Source organism: Lissotriton vulgaris, chromosome 5 (genome assembly GCF_964263255.1).
Source record: "Lissotriton vulgaris chromosome 5, aLisVul1.2, whole genome shotgun sequence".
Lineage (NCBI taxonomy): Eukaryota > Metazoa > Chordata > Amphibia > Caudata > Salamandridae > Lissotriton > Lissotriton vulgaris.
Window position 1 is genome coordinate 432238750 of NC_141693.1, and position 20007 is coordinate 432258756.

Below are 20007 nucleotides of genomic sequence, written 5' to 3' on the forward strand. Positions count from 1 at the left end.
CAGTATTCTTGGATTTTCTTTGTTAGATCGAGCTACAATTCTAATTACTGCCAAGAATAATTTAATAATGTGATGTTACTAACACGCTGTCTCTTTAAGGACTTGAGAAAGTTCCCATGGTAAGAGGAATATGTTTTGGTATAAGACATTAAATCCAATGACAAAAAAAAAGGACTCAGTTATTCGAAATCAATCTGAACGGGACAATTAGGATAACATTATTGTAAGTACTGAGACCATTGTGAGATTTGGAAACTTTATTCGAACCAACAACAAGAACACTGCAAAGCAGTTTTATTTTCTAAAAAAACATGAGCGTTTTTAATAATGAAGTTACAAGGATTGTGCATCTCTTAAGGTTAGAATGTAAAATGTATGATCCCTCTGTGCACCATCGTCTATTGAAAAGATAGATACAGTACACAAAGACAATGAAGTCCACCCAGGAGTGGACAAACTGCAACCAGGAAGAAGTAACATTTTAGAAATAAGACTAGTGTTACCCAAATAACACTCTGAGGCCCAACCAACACCAGCAGAGGAGCACCCAATGGCAACGCTATTTCTCAATAACTCCCTCCAAGCGTAGCTGTGCTGTAATTGTTTGCTTCGCTGGACTTTGTCAATCAAACCTCCCCCCCTTTTTCTCTTGCTACTATTGCCTAGTCTCCTTTGCCCTTTCTATCCCGGCTACCCTGTTTCCTACTTGCTTATATTATCTACCTTGTCCTTTTGTTGTTTACCATCTCGTACCTCTGTTTATTGCACCTTGAGATCCCAGGTCTATGCTTCATATATTGATTTGGAATTTTATTCTTTTTGCTTAGGTTTTTTTTTTTTACTTTGTTCACAAGCAATTATATAAAGCAGTATTGCTGATTGTTTACGGCAGGCCCTACAAAATTGTTTGACAAATCTAACGATAACTTTTGCCTTCTACCTCTAGACTACGGTCTCTCCCACTACCTCCTAACTCCGTCTGACTACCGCTTCTGAGAGAGTCCACTGAGTAAAGGGAGCCTCTCGCAATAGAGATAGGGAAGGGATACCACTTCCCCTGGGATCACAGCTGACTGGACTTTGGACGTTGCCTTAACTCGTCTACCGGTTTGTGTCCCCGTCACCCTTCCCCTCTTCTCCACTTGCTGTGACTCTCACCCTCCCCTCCCCTCCTCTTTCCCGCCTTCATTATCTGTCTATTTCCCCTACTCCAACCCCCCCCCCTGAATCTCTCACCTTGCCTTCTTTTCCCCTTACGTATTTGTGCGTATTGTTTATCTCGACCTTACAAGTAACTATGTTGCCATGCTCTAAAACTGTGTAACCTTTGTAACGATGTAACCTGTAACTATGATCTAATGCTCATGTAAAGCGCTCTGATACCTCCGGGTCTAGCCAGCGCTATATAAAACTTTTTTTTAAATAAAATAAACAACAGAGAAGGAGCTTCCCAGTTGTCAACAATTGATAAGAAACTTCTGAGGTTATTACACATGAGAAGTAAACTTGGCAGGATTTGTGGCCCAGGCCCTCTGGGCCTGAACAGGGCCAGAAAAGGAAGTGGCTGAAGGAAGTCACCCTTAACCATTCCACCATATCTGCATTTGGCTAGTAAGGCTAGACAGCTTAGGCGGGCAAATGCAAGTATCTCTACGTGGACAGGTGAGCAACGGAGGTGAGGTGACCAGGGGAGTGATGAGCAATGAAAGATGATCAAGCGAAACTAGTTGCAAGCGACTCAAGGGTTAGTACAACACAATCAAATATGAAAGGGCAAAGGGGCACAAATCAATTTGAACAACAACAATGTCCACATACAGTTAAAAACCCCTATGCTACTCCATAATAAATACAGTATAAATTACCTTTTAGGCAAAAGGCTTTGGTGGAGGAATTTTAAGAAAGAATGTTGGTGTTACTTTTTGATACTCTTTTTACTCTTCAAGTTGTTGATAAATATGTATGAGAATTTTAGCGGCGCCAGGCAAGGGCTGGAAGTGAAAGACTTTACCCATATATAGCCATGTCTCATTTAAGCCTTTGCCTGCACCAAGATAAGAGGAGGAAGACAATACAGAGCCACAGTAGTAGTAAGACTCCACATGCACCTAATTTGCTGCTGACTTTTGGTATTTGGGACTGAAGAAAGAGTTCAGATTGTAACCATGAGGTGCACATACTTTAGGAAGCTTGGTTAGTTATGTCATGTTGGCAACAGTACGTGTGTGGACAAGAAGACAGTCTCAACGATGGAGGTAATACCACCGCCATCATGGGAACAGGATAGAAAAGCAATTCTTAAATAAGAAATACAGATGTAATGGGCACAAGTGCAAATTACTGACATCCACTTGCAATTGCTAAAGCAGAAAGAGTGTCTGGCATTTTGCCGGTCAATAACCATTAGTAGTAGCATATTTCAATAACAACTAAATGTACTTATTATAGCACCAAAGGGTAAAATGACAGTATAGCAAGGCCCACGAAACTGGACTGTCCTCAACCCCCCAGCTCCCTCCTCCAATGGCGGCATTAAAATCACGCTCACAAGGACTTTCACATTACGAGCCTGCATCATAGTCAATATATGGTTAGTTTATAAAGTAATAGCCACGTTTTCATTGTGAGCGCAAACTTTCCAAGTATGTGCTTACCTCCTAACCACTTTAAACCAAGCTTCATAACCAACTAAAATGATAATTTCTTATATTATAGCAACACAAAAAGATTATGGACACGTTCAAACATTCACCCCCAATCACAAATCTGGGTTAAATTAATTGTTTTTTTGCTCAACATGCCACCCCAATTTGGACCCAACCATATGCAAATTAGTCTTCACCCTGCTACCCATTGGAACAATGCAGCCCGAACTGCCAGGCCAGGTCCTCCCTGGACTGGAAAAAAGCATCCTAGGATCAGTTTCAGGGTATCAACCCTCATCAGCCAAGCTAACTTGAATCCAGTGGTATAGCGAGCCAGGGACCCCCGTCTGAGCATGCTCATCCAAAAGGGCAACTATAGCAACACAAAAAGATGATGGCTGGAATGCTGAACACTGTCAAACATTCACCCCCGTTACAGATCTGAGTTACATCCATCGTTTTTTTATCACCATGTCACCCCAGTTTGGACCCAGTCATGGATTTAACCCAGATCTGTGACTGGGGGTGAATGTTTGACAACGTTCAGCATTCTGTTCATCATCTTTTTGTGTTGCTAAATTCTTAAATTTAACATGTATTTTAATTAACTGAGCAGACTTATGTGTTTCCTAGATTGAGTTTCAAGAGTTCAGGCTTAGTTTACTTCGCTAAAACAATGCCAAACCAAAGAAACACCCAGCCCATACTTTCTGGTCAGCATTTCACTTACGAGCAGTTCAATCAAAGTAATTTGGAGTTAATTTGGATTGGAATCCGTGGATTAGAGTTTCTGCAATATTCGGAGGATTATAATCCCCAAGGCCACTGGGGGAAAAAAATCCTTTGGTACAATGGCGGTCATAATACTTTCTACCTCTTCAAACTCAAAGGGTTTCCAACTAAAAACGTTGTTCGATGGCCAAATTCAGCATTCCAACACCAGCCAGCCAGCCAACCAACAAGTAAGATACACATAGCCTGGAGCGAGATCCGTTTCTACACCAAGCAATGTCTGTGGATGTCCAACTTCTTTCCAACTTAGGCTTAAAGATAAACCCAACTTCTGACATACTAGTCTAGAGCTTCCCTTACCTGTAGTCACTTTGAAAAAGTTGTAAGATGGCCAAGCAGTACCAAAAAATGGCTAACAAAATGAATTCAAAAGTCGAGGGACACGGAAAATCTCTTACCACAAGCCACCTTTGCATCTGGGTCCTGCTTGAGGTGAGCGTCTAACACTGCATCGCTGATTTGATCGCAGATCTTATCTGCAATAAAACACAAAAAAGCAGACATGAAAGGGTGCAAGACACAAAAGTGGAACAAGTTTACTACATTTAATAGGAGTTCGTGGTCGCAACACTAAAGGCAAGCACCTTAGATACCAGGATAATTATTCCAAATTCACGCGTAAGCCAGAGTAAGCAAGGACATGGGGATAGGCCAGTCTTTGGAAAAGCGCTTTTTTAGACTGCTAGTGAGCAGTCAGAAGAAGCTAGGGACTCAACTTGTACTCCCTTTGCATGCAGTGCACTCAGCTCAACCTGCTGCTGAGGTGGGGCTGCGCTGGTGCTGAGGTGGTGTCGCACTGGTGGAGGTGCACTGATGAGAAGGTGGTGCTGGGTTGATGCACAGGTGGTGTTGGGTGATGCTGAGGAGATGCTGTGCTGGTGCAGAGGTGGAGCTGAGTGATGCTGTCATGGTGCTGAGTCATGCTGAGGTGACAGTGCTGCGCTGGTGCTCAGGTGATGCTGAGCTGTCGCTCAGTTGGTGCTGAGTGATGCTGAGTTTGTGCTGTGGTGGTGCTGCCCTAGTGCTGAGGTTGTGCGCTGATGAGGAGGTGGTGATGTGCTGAGATGGTGCTGCGTCATGCCAATGTGGTCCTGCGCTGATGCTGTACTGTAGCTGAGGTGATGTTGCACTGGTGCGGAGGTGATATGCTTGTGCAGACATGGTGCTGAGTGGTCATGACGTGTGGCAGAGTGATACTGTGGTGGTGCTTAGTGATGCTTTGGTGGTGCTTAGGTGGTGCAGTACTGGTGTGTAGGTGGTGCTGAGTAATGCTACACTGGTGCTGAGATGGTGTTGCAATAATGCTGAAGTGGTGCTGTATTGGTGTTGAGTTGCTACTGAGGTGGTGATGTACTGAGGTGGCGCTGTGCTAAGGCTGTGGTGGGGCTGCGCTGGTGCAGAGTTGGTGATGTGCTGGTGCACTAATGCGGAGGTGGTGCTGTGTTGATGCTGAGGTGGTGCTGGTGAGTAATGCTGAGGATATGCTGCACTGTTGCTGAGGGATGCTGTGGGGGCGCTGAGTGATGCTGTGGTGGTACGGAGTGATGCTGTGGTGGAGCTGTGCTGGTGCTGAGTGATGCTGAGTTGGTGCTGTGCTGAGGTGAAGCTGCGATGATGCTCAGGTGGTGATGTGCTGAAGTGGTGCTGCATTGGCACCAACCTGCTGCTGAGGTGGTACTGCGTTGGTGCTGAAGTGGTGTTGCACAGGTGGAGGTGCACTAATGAGGAGGTGGTGCTGTGCTGATGCCGAGGTGGAGCTGAGTGATGCTGAGGAGATGCTGTGCTGGTGTAGAGGTGGAGCTGAGTGATGCTGGGGTGGTGCGGAGTCCTGCTGAGGTGACAGTGCTGCGCTGTTGCTCAGGTGGTGCTGAACTGTCGCTCAGTTGGAGCGGAGTGATGCTGAGTTTGTGCTGTGGTGGTGCTGCCCTGGTGGTGAGGTTGTGCGCTGATAAGGAGGTGGTGCTGTGCTGAGATGGTGCTGAGTCATGTGGAGGTGGTGCACGGGTGCTCAGGTGTTGCTGAGTTGGTGCCGTGCTGAGATGATGCTGAGGTGGTGCTGCCTACTTACAAATTACCTACTGTGTTGAAAATCTTCTATAAATGCACCTAAAAACATCAGCATCACAAGTTTAAAAATACTGGCATTGTCACAAAACACACAAATGAGGTTCAAAAGGATCGAGTGTGCTAGGAATGCGTCACCAAAACTTTACAAACAAGATGTGAACTCAACACAATGCATTATTTAATGAATTGTGTTTATTTACTGGATAGACATAACTCCTAAGTGACTAGGCATGTCTTGTAAAAGTGATGAAGTGAATGACTGTCAATTAACATGAAGACCAGCCATTTTCATCTACTATGGTTCTTACTAAAACATGTCAAAGGTTATGCAACTGATGGGGTATAACTGGCCTACCGGACTCTGGTGAGGAAGAAAATAGAGGTCCATGGATGAATGAATATTCATTTTTCACCCCAAGAGCTAACAATACAGCTTTCCCGTTAGTGCAGGATGAACCCTTGGAATCATTTAAGGAATTATAGGGAGAATGTTAAAAGAAAAGGTAATTCACGGTTAAAATGTCCTTGGCAATTGCTCATTCTCTCCCGCAGTTACATCTAGGAGATTTCAGTTGTTTTATGTAGCTGAACTCTCCAGAGGAAACGCGAGCAACACCGGGTACCGAGCAGAGATCAACTCCTGATGGAGCTGGTAACAGGCCTAATTAGCAGACTCTATGAACAGGAGTAATTAACTGGGCATTTTGGTAATACCTCAAACAATTCAGGGGAAAAGTAGGTTTCATTCAAAGGAAACAGCCATGACTGGAGATAAAAAAATAAGCATTCAAACATATAATCATGCATTTTCCTATGCACATGAACGCAGTACAACCTATGAAGAAAACAAGGGATTAGCCAGAAACTAATTTATTCAAGCAACAATAATCAAATGTAAATCTCACAATAATACTGCATATTAAACTTCTTGCGTAATTTTCACTGATTTTCATCATCCATATTTCCTGTAGTACTTACTTTTCTTTGGTGAGGGAGCAGTTGTAATACAACTCTTATTTGCTTACAATTTTACATTTGCCGCCACTACAGCATGTCATTTATTGTACTGCAGCACACATTTGTACTAATATAGACCTGCCATACACATACGGGATTGCGCTGTAGAACGTTGCTCACTAAATAAAGCATCTGGGATGCTTCAGGGACAAGGGTCGGGAGTACCAACAGGACCAGCAATAGCGTACTTTTCATTCATTTTAATTGTACCTTTGGGTTTGCTGTGAGATTTTTGGGGGGTGATCACTGTAGATGTAAACATGTGTTTTTTAGGTCTCGCCTGGCGTTAGCAGTGCGCATGCACTGCTCTCGCCATGGCGAGGGCCTTTTGGAATCGAAACGGATTCCAAATGTGCACGCGGACGGACAGGACAGAAGATGTGCACGCGGGGACTGGATGCTTAACTCGTGGTGTGACACTCTGGGGACTTTTTTTTTTGCAGCCAGTAAAGCATACAGTAATTAAAGTTTATAAATGTTCTTTAATTTGAAGATTATAAACATTTAAAGTAAAAAAAAAAAAAGAATTGACATACATATTTTTAACATTAAAAAAATGTATATAATTTAAATGTTGAAATAACGTAATCGATTTAATACTAGTTCTTATGGGATGTTACTTTATTTTCCTGTCTGCACAGTTTTCTATTGAAGTGTCTTTCAGTGCCTGCGAGTGTTCATTTATAGCGCTTGACTTACTCCAAGGCAGCCTGGAGTAAATTGACACCAGGTTTGAAACCTTTCGGACTATTCGAACTTTAGAAGCATAGTTTGTGAATAGGAGTGGTACTACAATGGTCTTAATGATTTGTGAGTGTGTACTTGTATTAGCATGCGCTCCTTAAAGACCTTCCATTTAGTAATAGGTATTCGCAGTTTTCCAGCCATTCTCCCCTGTCCCTCCCACATCTACTGTTGAAACGTATATTTGAGTGTGAGGTCTGCGCCACCGTGGCAGAGATCACTGCACAGAATAGGTAGCAGAGCTGGAGGTGTCCAGCAGTAGGTTTGGGAGTAACATTATAGTAATCAAGTAGTACTACTGAAATTTCCTTGCATTCATCTCACACAGACAACAGGTGCAAGTTCAAAGCTAAAGGCCAACACATTATCTGGTCCAAAGGACTTTGATTACCAATTCAAACATGCACTGGCAATTTATACAAGCTGCTTCTTTGAAACAGGGACCTAGGATATGTAACTGAAATTGATTATTGTGTTTTTTCTATGCATTATATGCATTTTTACTATCATATGCAGTGAGTGAATGAAGCCAGCCAATGCTCTTCTCTAATTAGGTCTGACAGTGTATAAGTGAAGATGAGATTATTCATATTATTTGCCGATACAGTCCAAATTATCCATGGATCTACTATTGGTTCAAGTGCCACATTTAAGAGTAAACGCCTCCCCCCCGACAGTCCCAATTAAACTTAATAATTCACTCTATACTTCGTCAGAATAGCATACAGATGCCCTTGTTGCTTTGCTGAAGAGGCTTCTCCGCAGAAAACAGCTATGATTTGTCTACATCGCCAGTCCCTTCTCTCTGAAATAGGGAAGGGTGGTTTTCCTTTGCATTTGTTGGTACTATGACAGCTGAAGCATGAATTCGGCAAGGAATATTACTTTTATTCCACACCCACAGGTATCAATGAAGATCAGTTCTCTTTTCAGGACCAATGACAGGCTTTGACTTTCAGAAGCAGCAAACATCCAACACTCTTGAGAAGTTATTCTGCAGGGAAGTTGTTAAGATTTCATTTGGTGCTGTATTAAATATCCAGACAAAGTCCCTTCAGTCTAGTGTCAACGTAGAAGGGTACAGAGTCACTATATCAGCATAAGGCGCACTTGAGACCATTGCATTAAAACCCCCTTAAAGCTCCAGCTGAAACCAAAGGTCCCCCGCAAAATCAGCAGATGCACAGAATGAGCGGAGGCAAATAGTAAACCTTGTAAGCACAAATCACCAGATGCAAAGCTACTCAGCAGAAATTAAATTCAGGTTTTATCACACATCAGTAAGTAGGATAGATAAGGTGCTTGTTGAGCAGTAGAGTGCAAAAAGAGCAAGAGAAGACACTGATAGGATGAGAGAGAAAGGAGGAGAAGCAATAGGAAGATAGTGAAAACTGCACAAACCAATAAGGTAAAAACAGACTTTCAAAATCTAGACCATGTTTAATAAATATTTACTTACAAAAGTTTAGAAATGCATTTAGTTGCTTAATCGAGCCATGTTTTCGTCCCACATATTTTAGGATTACGCTAATTTACTATTTTAACTTCCGTCATAGGATATTTTTGGATAAGTGGGAGACAAAGGATTTAAGTGCAAGTAATTTTTTTTTTATGGTAACATATTTATGCATGGCCAAGATATTTGAAGTTCATATTCTTGAGTTCAATCTGTGTTTACAAAACAGGTTTGATATCAAGGTTTTCACGGGTTACTCATAAATGGGGAAACAACCAAATAAAAAGATTAATTATGGGAAAGATAAAGAGAAAAAAAAGAGACCTATGGTGAGACAACAGATGGGTAAATGGATATTGTGGTAAGAGAATGGGAAAAGACAAACATGACAGAAACACGAGAGACATACACGAGTGTCGGGGGGAAAAAAGCAAGACAAATAAATATAAGGCAAGACAAGCTAGTATAAAAAAAACTAGTGCGAGAAAAAGAGAGAATCACAGCTCAGGCGACGGAAATGAAGAATTTTTAACAGAAGGGTGTAGAAATGCAAAACTCATTTGTAATTCATTTACATTTTTCGATTTGGAACAACTCTTTCCCTCAATTTTAGACGGTCAGTGCATTGCACAGGTTTTGAGCATCAATCACTGCTTGGGTCGAGGGTCTGACGTAATGTGCACCTGCTGTCCTAAGACATGTAAGATAGTGTTACAGAAAACATGAACTATGAGCAAAGATGCCAGAAGTGGTAGTTAGCTCCCTATACCCACGCGAGAGAGTACTGTTGCCATCCACAGGCAAGCCATAAGCGGTGCCTTAACATTTACACAAGAATTCTACCCTAGCTACACAGTCCTGCTAACATGACTCTGCAGGTTTAAAGGGGTAAACACGTCTCTTCTGTTATTCCACAGTGTTTTCTTTCAGTGCACCTAGGGCCTACCTGAACTTGACTTTACTAGATGCGAGTCACGGCGAACTGATTAATGTCCCAACTCTACTGGGCTTCAGTGTAAATAAACTACGAGCACAGCAGTGCGTGCATCCTACTCTGGTCTACATACGGCTCTAACCCCTCACCGACAGCATTTCCCTTTTAGACTACTCTCTATTTCCTCACACCCGAGATTACCCACCTCCGGATTCGCTTCTGTCGCACTTTAATTCATAGACACCCCTAGTGTACCCCAACGCGTCTCAAGTTTCTATACATTATTTTTTTCTGGAGGTAACAACCAAGCTTTCGAGGACCAAAATACAAACTTGATTATATTCAAAAACCAACCAATGGCACAGCAAGGCTGAGTCAGCAGCCTGGACGCTTATCAATAGGTACACAGACGGCTTGCCCTGAACATAATAACCAAATCTTACTGACAGGTCACTTAGTAACAAAGCTTCGCACCGGAGCGTGACCTTGCATTTTGCAAAGGCACTCCTTCATACCAGCGTTGAGTAGCGCAGCTTGAAGGTTTGCCAGTGTGGAAGTTTTCGGAGCAACTCAGTCACTTGCAATCCTGGATGCCCATGCAACCCAAAAATAGCCTTACGTAGAAACCTGACCATGTCCAATTGCTTACCCAAACAAAAACACGCCTTCACCCATTTGCAGTCAGTTGTGCAACATGCCGGGCAGTTTCATGGTCATGTTTCCTTTCAAACTAAGTGTTTTTTGTAGAATTTGAGAACAGGACAAAATATGCACCAACGCATACACATGGGCATTATCAGCGGTTTGAGAAGAGTAGAACAAGGATCTTTGCGGGCACAAATAAAAGCACTGACAATGCAACAGATTCAGATTACAGCCACTAAAATTGAATTTGCAATCCTTCCAAACTTGAGTCACGTCATTATTAATAAAATGTAATTCTACTTGCGGTTCTACTGCGCAGACCGCTGTCCACTGATGGGGATTGCACAGATGCACTCCTATACAGCATATTAACCACATGCATCCAATACCCTTACCGTAACATCGTCGGCGGCCTGAACATTAGGTTTAACAAACCAAAAATGCAACAACTAACAACCTAATCAGGAAGCTCAAAAATTCAATCAAGTCATATCAAGACTATTCAGGATAGCTCCAAGAAAGTGAGATATATTAGATCTCTTTCGAGCAAAATAGATTCCGGCACTCACTTATGGCTCGCCAACATATGGGGCAAAATTAAATTCTGGCTCCATAAAAGTCCTTTCAGGGCAATTCGGCCTATTTTTGGTCTTCCTAGTACCTCCATCTCTCAACTCCACCTTGAATTTGGTTTGACAAATCCTAGTTCAGTACCAGATTTTTTTTTTGTTAAAGTATTTTTAAAGACTGAAGTGCTCCGAGTCGGGATCCCTAAAATACTACATTTGGAAAAGGAAATTAACGAAAATGCCAAATCACATTCCCAGAAAGTTTTTTACAAACTGCAAATAATATTAATCTAATTGGAATTGATGAAAATATGGCAAAATTACACTTGCCATGATGCCTTCAAAATCTTGGCCCAAATGAATGGCAGTAATGTCATCCTTCACAACAAAAATCTCTGTGCTTAGAAAGGTCTCAGAGGGGGCCTACTCTTACCATCGTATTCTTCACCAACTGCCCACTGTTACATGGGATAGAGCCTGAAACACGAGTACAAAGCCAAATTCATTACACTGAGATTTCTATTGGTCCCACTGACATCTCAGACACACACTCAATGCAAGATAACGCATCGGAGGTGCAAATGTCGCAGAGAATGCAGCTATTACGACGAGTGATAAGATCACATAATATGTTTGTGTCCCTACCCGGTCAACCTACGCAGACACCTTCTCAAATCTTGCTTTCTCACTTGGTGTATGAACAAACAAATCTGGACTGTTGGAGTGTCTGTATGGTAAACAAATATCTGGACCTGGGAGTCAGCGAGCTAGAGAAAAGCCTAAGTCAACTGCACTCTGCTGATTGTTGGAAAGGGGGCTTTATTGTGGTGTGGCTAAGAGAGAAAATCTGTCAAATGTCCTTTGTGGATAACTAGGTGACACTTTTTTTTTTTGCATTGACAACTGACAGTTGGTTTTACGTTCTGCGTTTCATACTACAAGTAATTAAAGTGACTATTGGCTTTTCAGAAACAGGTATTAACAACATATCATCGTACCCGTATATTTGTGACCAGGATTAATGGCACAAAGTCCGGTTACAATATAAGGTATTTGATATTGTTTCACTTCCACGACCTCCTATACTTAATTTTGGGGATGTCCTTTTCCACCCATTAATTTGTTTTATAAAGACGTCCCATGCTTCCATATATTAAAGCAGGGGAGCACTCTTTACAGAGAGGCCAAGATATGCAACTCTGTTGGTCACTCATATACCTTAGACACCAAGGGGGTCATTAGGATGGCGGGCGGACTTTGCCAGCCCGCCATCCTCGTGGTAATAGCGGGGTCATTAGGATGTGCCCGCCACAGTGATGGGCACATCCTGCATGTTAAGCATTGTGGGGGGCGTGCTCTCAGCACCGCCCGCCACAATGCTTAAAAAGCACTTTAGCATTTGCATAATCAAAGCGGCAGGCACCGCGCGGTGCCTGCTGCTTCGATTATGCAAATGCAGGGGCGGTACCACAGGTACCCCCCGTGTGCACCCCCTACTCTCCTTCACTCTGGGGGCCAGCAGGGGGTCCCCAGAGTGCAGTCCGCATGCCTTTCTGTGGCGGCATTGCCGCCACAGAAAGGCGTTGAAAAATGCCTATCATAATATGGCTGGCGGTGTCTGATAGACACCGCCACCATATTATTCCTTTTCCGCCCCGGTCTTTCCGTCCGCCGAGGTCCCCCCCCCGCCATACTAATATGGCGGGGGGAATTCTGGTGATGATGTCGGGTGGATTGCCCCCGCCAGGCCGGCGGTGGCTACCGCCAGCCTGGCGGGGGCAATCCGCCCGACATCATAATGGGCCGCCTATTGTCTCGTAATACTAATCCAATAGTTTTCTCCAAATGGCACAAATAGACTGCTATGCCACACCATTAAAACTAAACTGTAGCAATATTAAATAACTATTTTAAAAGAACCCATCATATTTTTATGTACTTTAGGTTATTTCCTAATGGTAGAGTTTCCTAGCAGAAACTCAATTCACCTTTATTGAGCACTTTTTATTTAGCACGAAGCCCAAAATGAGAATACAGAACTCATGACCTGATTGGCAGAGATTCTGCAGGGCTGTTTGAAAACAGATTCTCATTTGAAATCGTGGAATTGCCAAAGGCGATTGACACCAAGCTATATTTTCTCTATATACTCGTTACAACATGAAGCCTCTTACCTTTTCTTGGCCTCATGTGAAAGTTGACGAAATTGATGTACATAGACAGCATTCATTCCCCTTCTTCTCCCACTCCTCTCCCTGTGAGCACCATGAATACCGTAAACTATTGACCGTATCACTCTGCCAGTAAGAGCCCATACCCCTATGCATATGTACAGCCATTCTAGGCACCCTGGCCTTTTACCCATTGGAATCCCCGGCTTCCCTCCTGCGCATATCCTAAACCCCCTCTCTCATGCGTAGGCCATGGAACCCTCTCCCCCTGCGCGACCCTGCTGCGAAAGGCAACTCTCCTGCTTGACCCGCACAAAACCCCCCCCATTCCCTCTTGAAGAGGCATCCTTCGCCTTGGCTGACGTAGCCCTCCCCAGCTGCACCTGACTGCCCCCGCACTCTCATGTACGGGTCATCAGATCTCTCTCTCTCTCTCTGTGTGACTCTGTCCCTGTGTCCACCCTGGCTACCCCTCCCTTCTCCTCACATGGGCAAGTCATAAACCTTCTTCTTCTGCAAGGCCCTGTCCTTGAGAGTCACGGCCGCGCCTGACCAACACCTCCTTTCCTTCCATGAATACCCCTCTGTTGACGAGCCTTCCCTCCGCGCTCGATTGTCCACGCGGCATGAATACCACTCCTTTGATGACCCCTTCCCCCGAGTCCGGCTGACCACACATGTCCGAGGCCATCGCCTGAGCCAGGAGATACCATTTACTGCCCTTATTGTATGAAGTCACTCCTCTTCAAAGGATCCACTATTGATCCTAGCCACCCCACCCCTGGGGCTATGATCAGGCGTACACATCCTACGGAACACTCAGCTGCGTGATTGCCCTCCCCTCTTATCAGCAGGTCAAGGGTCCCCATTGTGAACATATGTGGGGTAGGATTGACACGAGGATTATAGGGATGTCTTTCTTTTACGTCATACTGTCCTGATTGTACTATCAAGTGTTTTGTAAGGTATAAAAGCAAGAGTCTCAGCTCACTTGTTAGAGCACCTCCCGAAAGACACTGTGTTTCGTGTCCGAAATGACTGGCTCTCCTCATGAGAATTAAACTCTGTTCTTGATTCCTGCTTCCAGCGCCCGTCTCTTTATTTGGTAACTATTCAACATGGGAACTAAGAGGCGGTTTGCGCCAGCGGCCTGGGCATCGATAGAATTATGGGCTCATTTTCGACAATTGGCGCCCAACGTGGGGCCATCAGTGACATAGGGTTCGGTAAGAGAGATCCAGACGAAGAAGTGAACGTCTAAAATGATCGGAGTATACCTGCCTTGAGAGGGCCCTAGCCCGGCTGCCGATCAAAAGAACTTCACCAATTCTGAAAGGACCTCTCTTGAGTGACCTATTGTCCTGACTGGAATCCCACAGGAATGCTACATGGAGTAAGAGAACAATCGGGCGCTGGAGGAGGAAGACGAAGAACTGTCCGTATGGTCCGGTCCGGGTAAGATTAAGTAGGGCGTTTTACGCCTGATTGGTAGGGTGGTTCTATCCACCTGATTGATTGATTGTATTGGAATCGGTATTTGTATACTGATATTGTTGGTATTGGTTCATTTAGCTTTGAATGCTACTTGAAATATTGGTTCTCTTATTGAGAACGAGACATTCTCTGTTTGCAAACAGCGACGAATAGGAACGTCGTCCCTCTTTGCAGATAGAGAAGGGTAGGTAATGCAGACTTTTGTCCCCGTTGTAATCCGTCATGCCTACTTTTCTCCCCACTGAATTGTTTGAAATCGATTAATAATCGATTGTTGCTCTTTGAGATCTTCCCTGTCTACAAACTGAGACGAGTAGGAATATTCTGTCTTCCTTTCTGGATAGCGAAGGGCAGGTAATGCAGACATTTGTCCCCGTTGTAATCCGTCATGCCTGTTTTTCTCCCCACTGATTGGTTGGTTGCCTGGACATTGTTGTTCCAGGAATTGTTTCGCTTGAGGTATTTTCTGCCTGCAAACAACGTGGAGTAGAAATATTCTATCTAGTCTTTGCAAGTAGTAAAGGGTAGGTTATGCCCCTTTGTGAATTCGTCAGTCCTACCCACTCCCCACTGTTTGGTTATTTGGGGGGTAGCTCGCATGGTCCGCCCAGGAGACTGCCCTTATGGAGGACATATGCTCCCCGCTCATGGGCCATTCAGTGGAAGTAGACCATCTGGTCCGTCCAGGAGGCTACCCTAGTAAGTGGAAGTACATCGCTCGGTCTGTCCAGGATGATACCCTAATGAAGGAATATATGTTCCCCTTTTGATCGATAATCTAGTTCCACCCCGGACCATTTATTGGAGGGAACTCGTCTGGTCCGTCCAGAAGTACCCCCTAGTGAAAAGGACACATAAAAATATGAAGTGATCACCGTTCCCTACTAACAGAAAGCTTTAGCTCGAAACACGCTAAGGAACAGAAAAAAAAAAATATAAGAAGAAATCAGGCTAAGTCAGTAACCCCCTGATGAGCTTTTGACTTCACTAAAAATAAGAAACATTAGAAATAGTACGTAAAGAGAAATATAAAATGGCGAAAAGTTTGACAGCAAAAATAGCCACGAGGTAGCTAGGCTCTACTGCCTGTTCCTGCTCCCAACATGTCTGCCTCATTGCCCGCCACGCCCAAATAACGGTCACATGAAATAGAAACAATTCAATAGGTACCTACCCCCATTCCGGAAGCTCCCGGAGCGCAACAGGTCCGCGGTTACGCCCATCCGGGAGGCGAGGCCTCGAGGCACGAGGGGCTCGCCTGACCGCCGTCAGTAGGAGATGATGTTGGGCAGGCGGTCCAAAGAATGACAAGGACCTCTCCATCTCTTCTCTTCTGCCGCCCTGCAGGCCACGGGGAGAGAGGGGGCTGTCTTGCCTCGGCCACCGACCACCCCTCTCTCTCACCCGATCCGGCTTTCGTCGAAGGCCGAAGCCAAAGCGAGGATGACGGCATTTCTTTGAGCTATAATGGCCGCAACTACACCCAACGCCTGACAGTTGCAAGTAGTCCCGCCACATGCCATCGCCTGCATAGTTACAGGTAGTCCCGCCACATGTCCACCCCTGGAGAGTTGGAGGTAGTCCCGCCACCTGTCGAAAGGAAAGGGGGGGGGGGGCTGTCTTGCCTCAGCCGCCGACCACCCCCCCCCATCTTCAATAGCCAGCACGGCCAATATCGAAGCGGTGGAGCCGAGGAACGGCGCGGGGTCGCTGGAAGGGGGAGGTGGCGCGAACGAGCCTCCCCCACCTCCCTCCAGGTGGAGGCTTCCAGCGACACCCCAATGCTCTTACTTAAAGAGGGTCAACATCAAAAAGCGGTCTTTTGCCCAGGACGGGCACGCACCCCATGCCTTCTCTCCTGAACCTTGAAGATTCTATGAGAGCCGGGGGGCACCCCGATCCCTCCTCATGGGCGCCCCCGCACCCCTCACTGGGAACCACGACGTCGGTGCAACTCCTGCCGGCGCCAGCCTCGGATGGGAAATGGCTAAAATGCAGCCACGGCACAGACTTGTTCAGTTCCGGTGGAACACCAGAATGACCCGGTAGGAAAATTGTTGCCGCCCTCCCCACTCTTTGACTAATGGTCCATATTTGTTAGACTGTTAACCACATAGCACAAAACTTTTTGAACTGCCAACGGAAGGTTCTGGGCCAACCATGCGAGACTAGAGACATTCTGACTGTGCTGGAACTCGCCTGACCCCACCCAAAATGGCGCCGACACAAAATGAGACGTTTTGAATAAACTTTGTTGCACCCTGATTGCGCAAGCTTTTTGTCCCGAGATATATATGACGTTTTGGATAATGAAAGTAGATATGAAGGATATTGAGTATGTGCTTGGACAATGAATTGACTTAGGGTGGGTACTGATTATGAGTTGGAAAATGAATTGGTGTAATTTAGGTAATGAATGAACATTGGATAATGAATTTATGAATTTATTAAAGATGAATTACTGACATGCATCATGCTTGCTCTGTAGGGAAGTTTTAATACGATTTTATTGCACTGCTGCACTTTATGCAATGAACTGCCACCAACTCCGTTCTTCTTATGTACAGTTTCAATCTGCTTCGTAGCCGGCCCACTGAGTTGTAGGCCTGTATTTGTACCTCGACACTTTTTATTAAAAGTATTTTGAAAAAAAAAGCATGGTTGTAGCAGTTGCATTAATGAGTTTTGGATGTCTTACTACTGTGAGCGAAGAATAAGTATGATGAAAGATGTAGATCCGAAGGATCAGATATTTAGCAGCTACATTATGTATCACAGGCAGCCAGAAAAGTGTTTTTAGACACACTTAAAACGACACCACAGAAATGCCACCTGACCGTCACCCTTGCACCCGACAAAGAGGGTTACGACCAAGTAACTCATGTAGATACGCAGATCGTCAATGATTATCTATCTGACATTACTGGTCCCTCTGGGCTTAAACGCCGAGATGGTAAAGAAATGCAGTACGTGGAGATGGGTCGAGTATGTGGTAGGTAAAAACATTTTCGGACTACTGCATGCTGATGTACTTTGAATGCTGCCCCCCACCCCCTCTTTTTCCTCCCTTCTGCAGGTCACGTCAGAACGGCGGCTGAAGTGTGGAAGAGCGATGGTCGGACCACCGACGAAAAGGGAAAGAGGGAATAAGTGTGTAGTCCTCATAACGATAAGTTTTAAAAAGACGTAGACTTAAACATGACTGTTCCTCCTTAGAACATAGCAACTGGGAGGATGGACTGACATAAAAACTGGACAGGTACTGAATGACGAAAAAATTGACTGGAAATGACGCGTTAAATAATGTAACTGGACGTTTGACTAGGTAGGGAAAGGACAAAGAAAAATATACGGGTAAGGGTTACCATGACCCCACCCGTCTGGGAAGTTGGAAATGTTGCTGATGTTCAAAATACACTGCCCCCTTTCTCACACTCTTATAGATATAGCCAAGCTGTCCAACTGTTCCCCCCGGCCAATACTTGCCGTTGCCTCAGCCTGGAGAACTTCCCACCAAAGGAAGGAACTGAAAAATGGTTTAAGATCCAACCATGGGTAAATAGCGCGACCAGGTTAATTTCTGACCGACCAACCGAGGTGTAAGTATTGGCAATTGAGAACGCTCGCAGACATAACAAGCGAGAAGGAAAAGGAGGGAAGGGTAGAAAGAGCTAAGCACATAGATAAATAGGATAGTAAAGATACGTAGGATAAAATATGGATTTTGTTGACCACCTGTTGTTTTCTGTTTTGTTGTGAATGTCTTATATATGTGTAGTACATGTGCGGTCTTCCCTGTCTGGGTGTGTGTGTGTGTGTGTGTAATGTACGGATTTATGTCTTCCCTCTGCCTGTATTTGCGTGTTACCCGACCTTTGCTGGTCTATGTTGTAAGCGCACTAAATGACCTATTTTTTTGTACACGTCTCTCTCTCTCTCTCTCTCTCTCTCTCTCTCTCTCTCTCTCTCTCTCACCACCCCCTTCTCTCTCTCTCTCTCTCTCTCTCTCTCTCTACATGTCATACGTGTACCGAATGGCTCGTTTAGATTGCGGACGACTCTCACTCTCTATGAGAGTCTCCCTGTTTTCTCTCCCTCTTTTGGTAAAAATTGTGCCCCACCGGCACCAGTCTCATTTGATACATATTGAACGCGAAGGTGTTCAGCGAAATTGACCGAAACTAAAAAGATTGTATCTCGCCATATTACTACCTCTCCTTTCTGCAAAATGAATGAACTTGAATTGGCTGAGAAGGAAAGGACAGGTAAGACGACTAAAGTCCCCCAAATCTGGCCATTTATAGGGGAACTGTATGTCAATGGCACCTTATGTCTGTTCTTCAGAGACGAACGCCAACGTCTAGATTGACCCCCAATGCCCAGATTGCCCCACCCCCTTTTGCACCCAAGCGTAAGCGCCCGAAGCATCCCCGCCCCATTTTGATAGAACCCAGTTGCTGTCCCGGATATAAACATGATGACCATGAGTAGCTGTTGAGCCTCGAGAAAATCTTGTTTTACCTGACTCTCGATGATGGCACCCCCGCCCTGTCTGAAAATGTTAGCCAGTCCTGAAGGGAAATGCTCCGTAATGTTGAATATGATGTAATGCACAGTTGATGGGAATCTCATTTATCCTCACTTGAGTTATAAATAGGACGATGAATAAACCTGCCATAAACTCAGTAGGAATGCTGACACATGCACTGCTTGGTAATAGGACCTCTGACTGTGACCAGTGAGCGTATCTCCCAAATGCGTAGAATTGAGGGAGGAATTCACATGCGTAGATATCTTCTTCTGCCATTTCTCTAAAACCTTGTCTTGTACCTATTCAAAGATTCACAATCACCGAAGGAGATGGGTCAGATGTGACGTACAGCCTGACTGCGGATCTTGGGACACGTGTGACCTCGACCAAAGGTGGAGCCGCAGAGCAACAGGATACGGGACGAGACCGCAATTTCAACGTGGAAAATGAAAAACGATGGGCCGCCTTGAAGCCCTCCGTCTGCTAACCCACGTGTGCCTGGAGTCTCCGTCCCCCTTCTTTGGGCCCGATTGATGGGCCTGCCTGCTTGTTATCCTTTGCTCCCTTGGTCCCTTTTGTGTGTCCCAGGAACTCTGACCCAACTCCGCCCTCTCTCCTATCGACTATTTGAACTATGCTCACCCTCTTTTCCACGTGACTTTTTGCCAAAAGGAAGAACTGCCTTCATATGGGAATAGGGTGTTGCCACGGAAATATAGGTGCCGAGCATAAGGCGCCGCCAAACGAATTGTTTAGGGAACAGGACTGTGGTCTAACAGCAGAGGACTGACCGCACCCTGCAACGCGTAAGGATAGAACCGAGCTGGACCTATAGCTCCACCGCCGGTGCTCAACAGCGCCAACGAAAGTACTCGGACTAGAGCCTACCAGTGATGGCTCAATGATAAAAAGACACTGTGACGAAGAAATCTTGTGTATTGA

The 20007-nt window shown here is 44.9% G+C and overlaps 1 protein-coding gene across 1 annotated transcript in view; it reads right to left on the reverse strand.

Annotated features, from left to right (window-relative positions):
• LOC147711030 (S-adenosylmethionine synthase) overlaps positions 1-20007 on the reverse strand; it is a 115819-nt gene that overhangs the window by 71490 nt on the left and 24322 nt on the right. The window contains exon 2 of the mRNA XM_086921846.1: positions 3836-3913. Coding sequence (XP_086777972.1) covers positions 3836-3913 — 78 coding nt within the window. The remainder of the gene's footprint in view (positions 1-3835; positions 3914-20007) is intronic.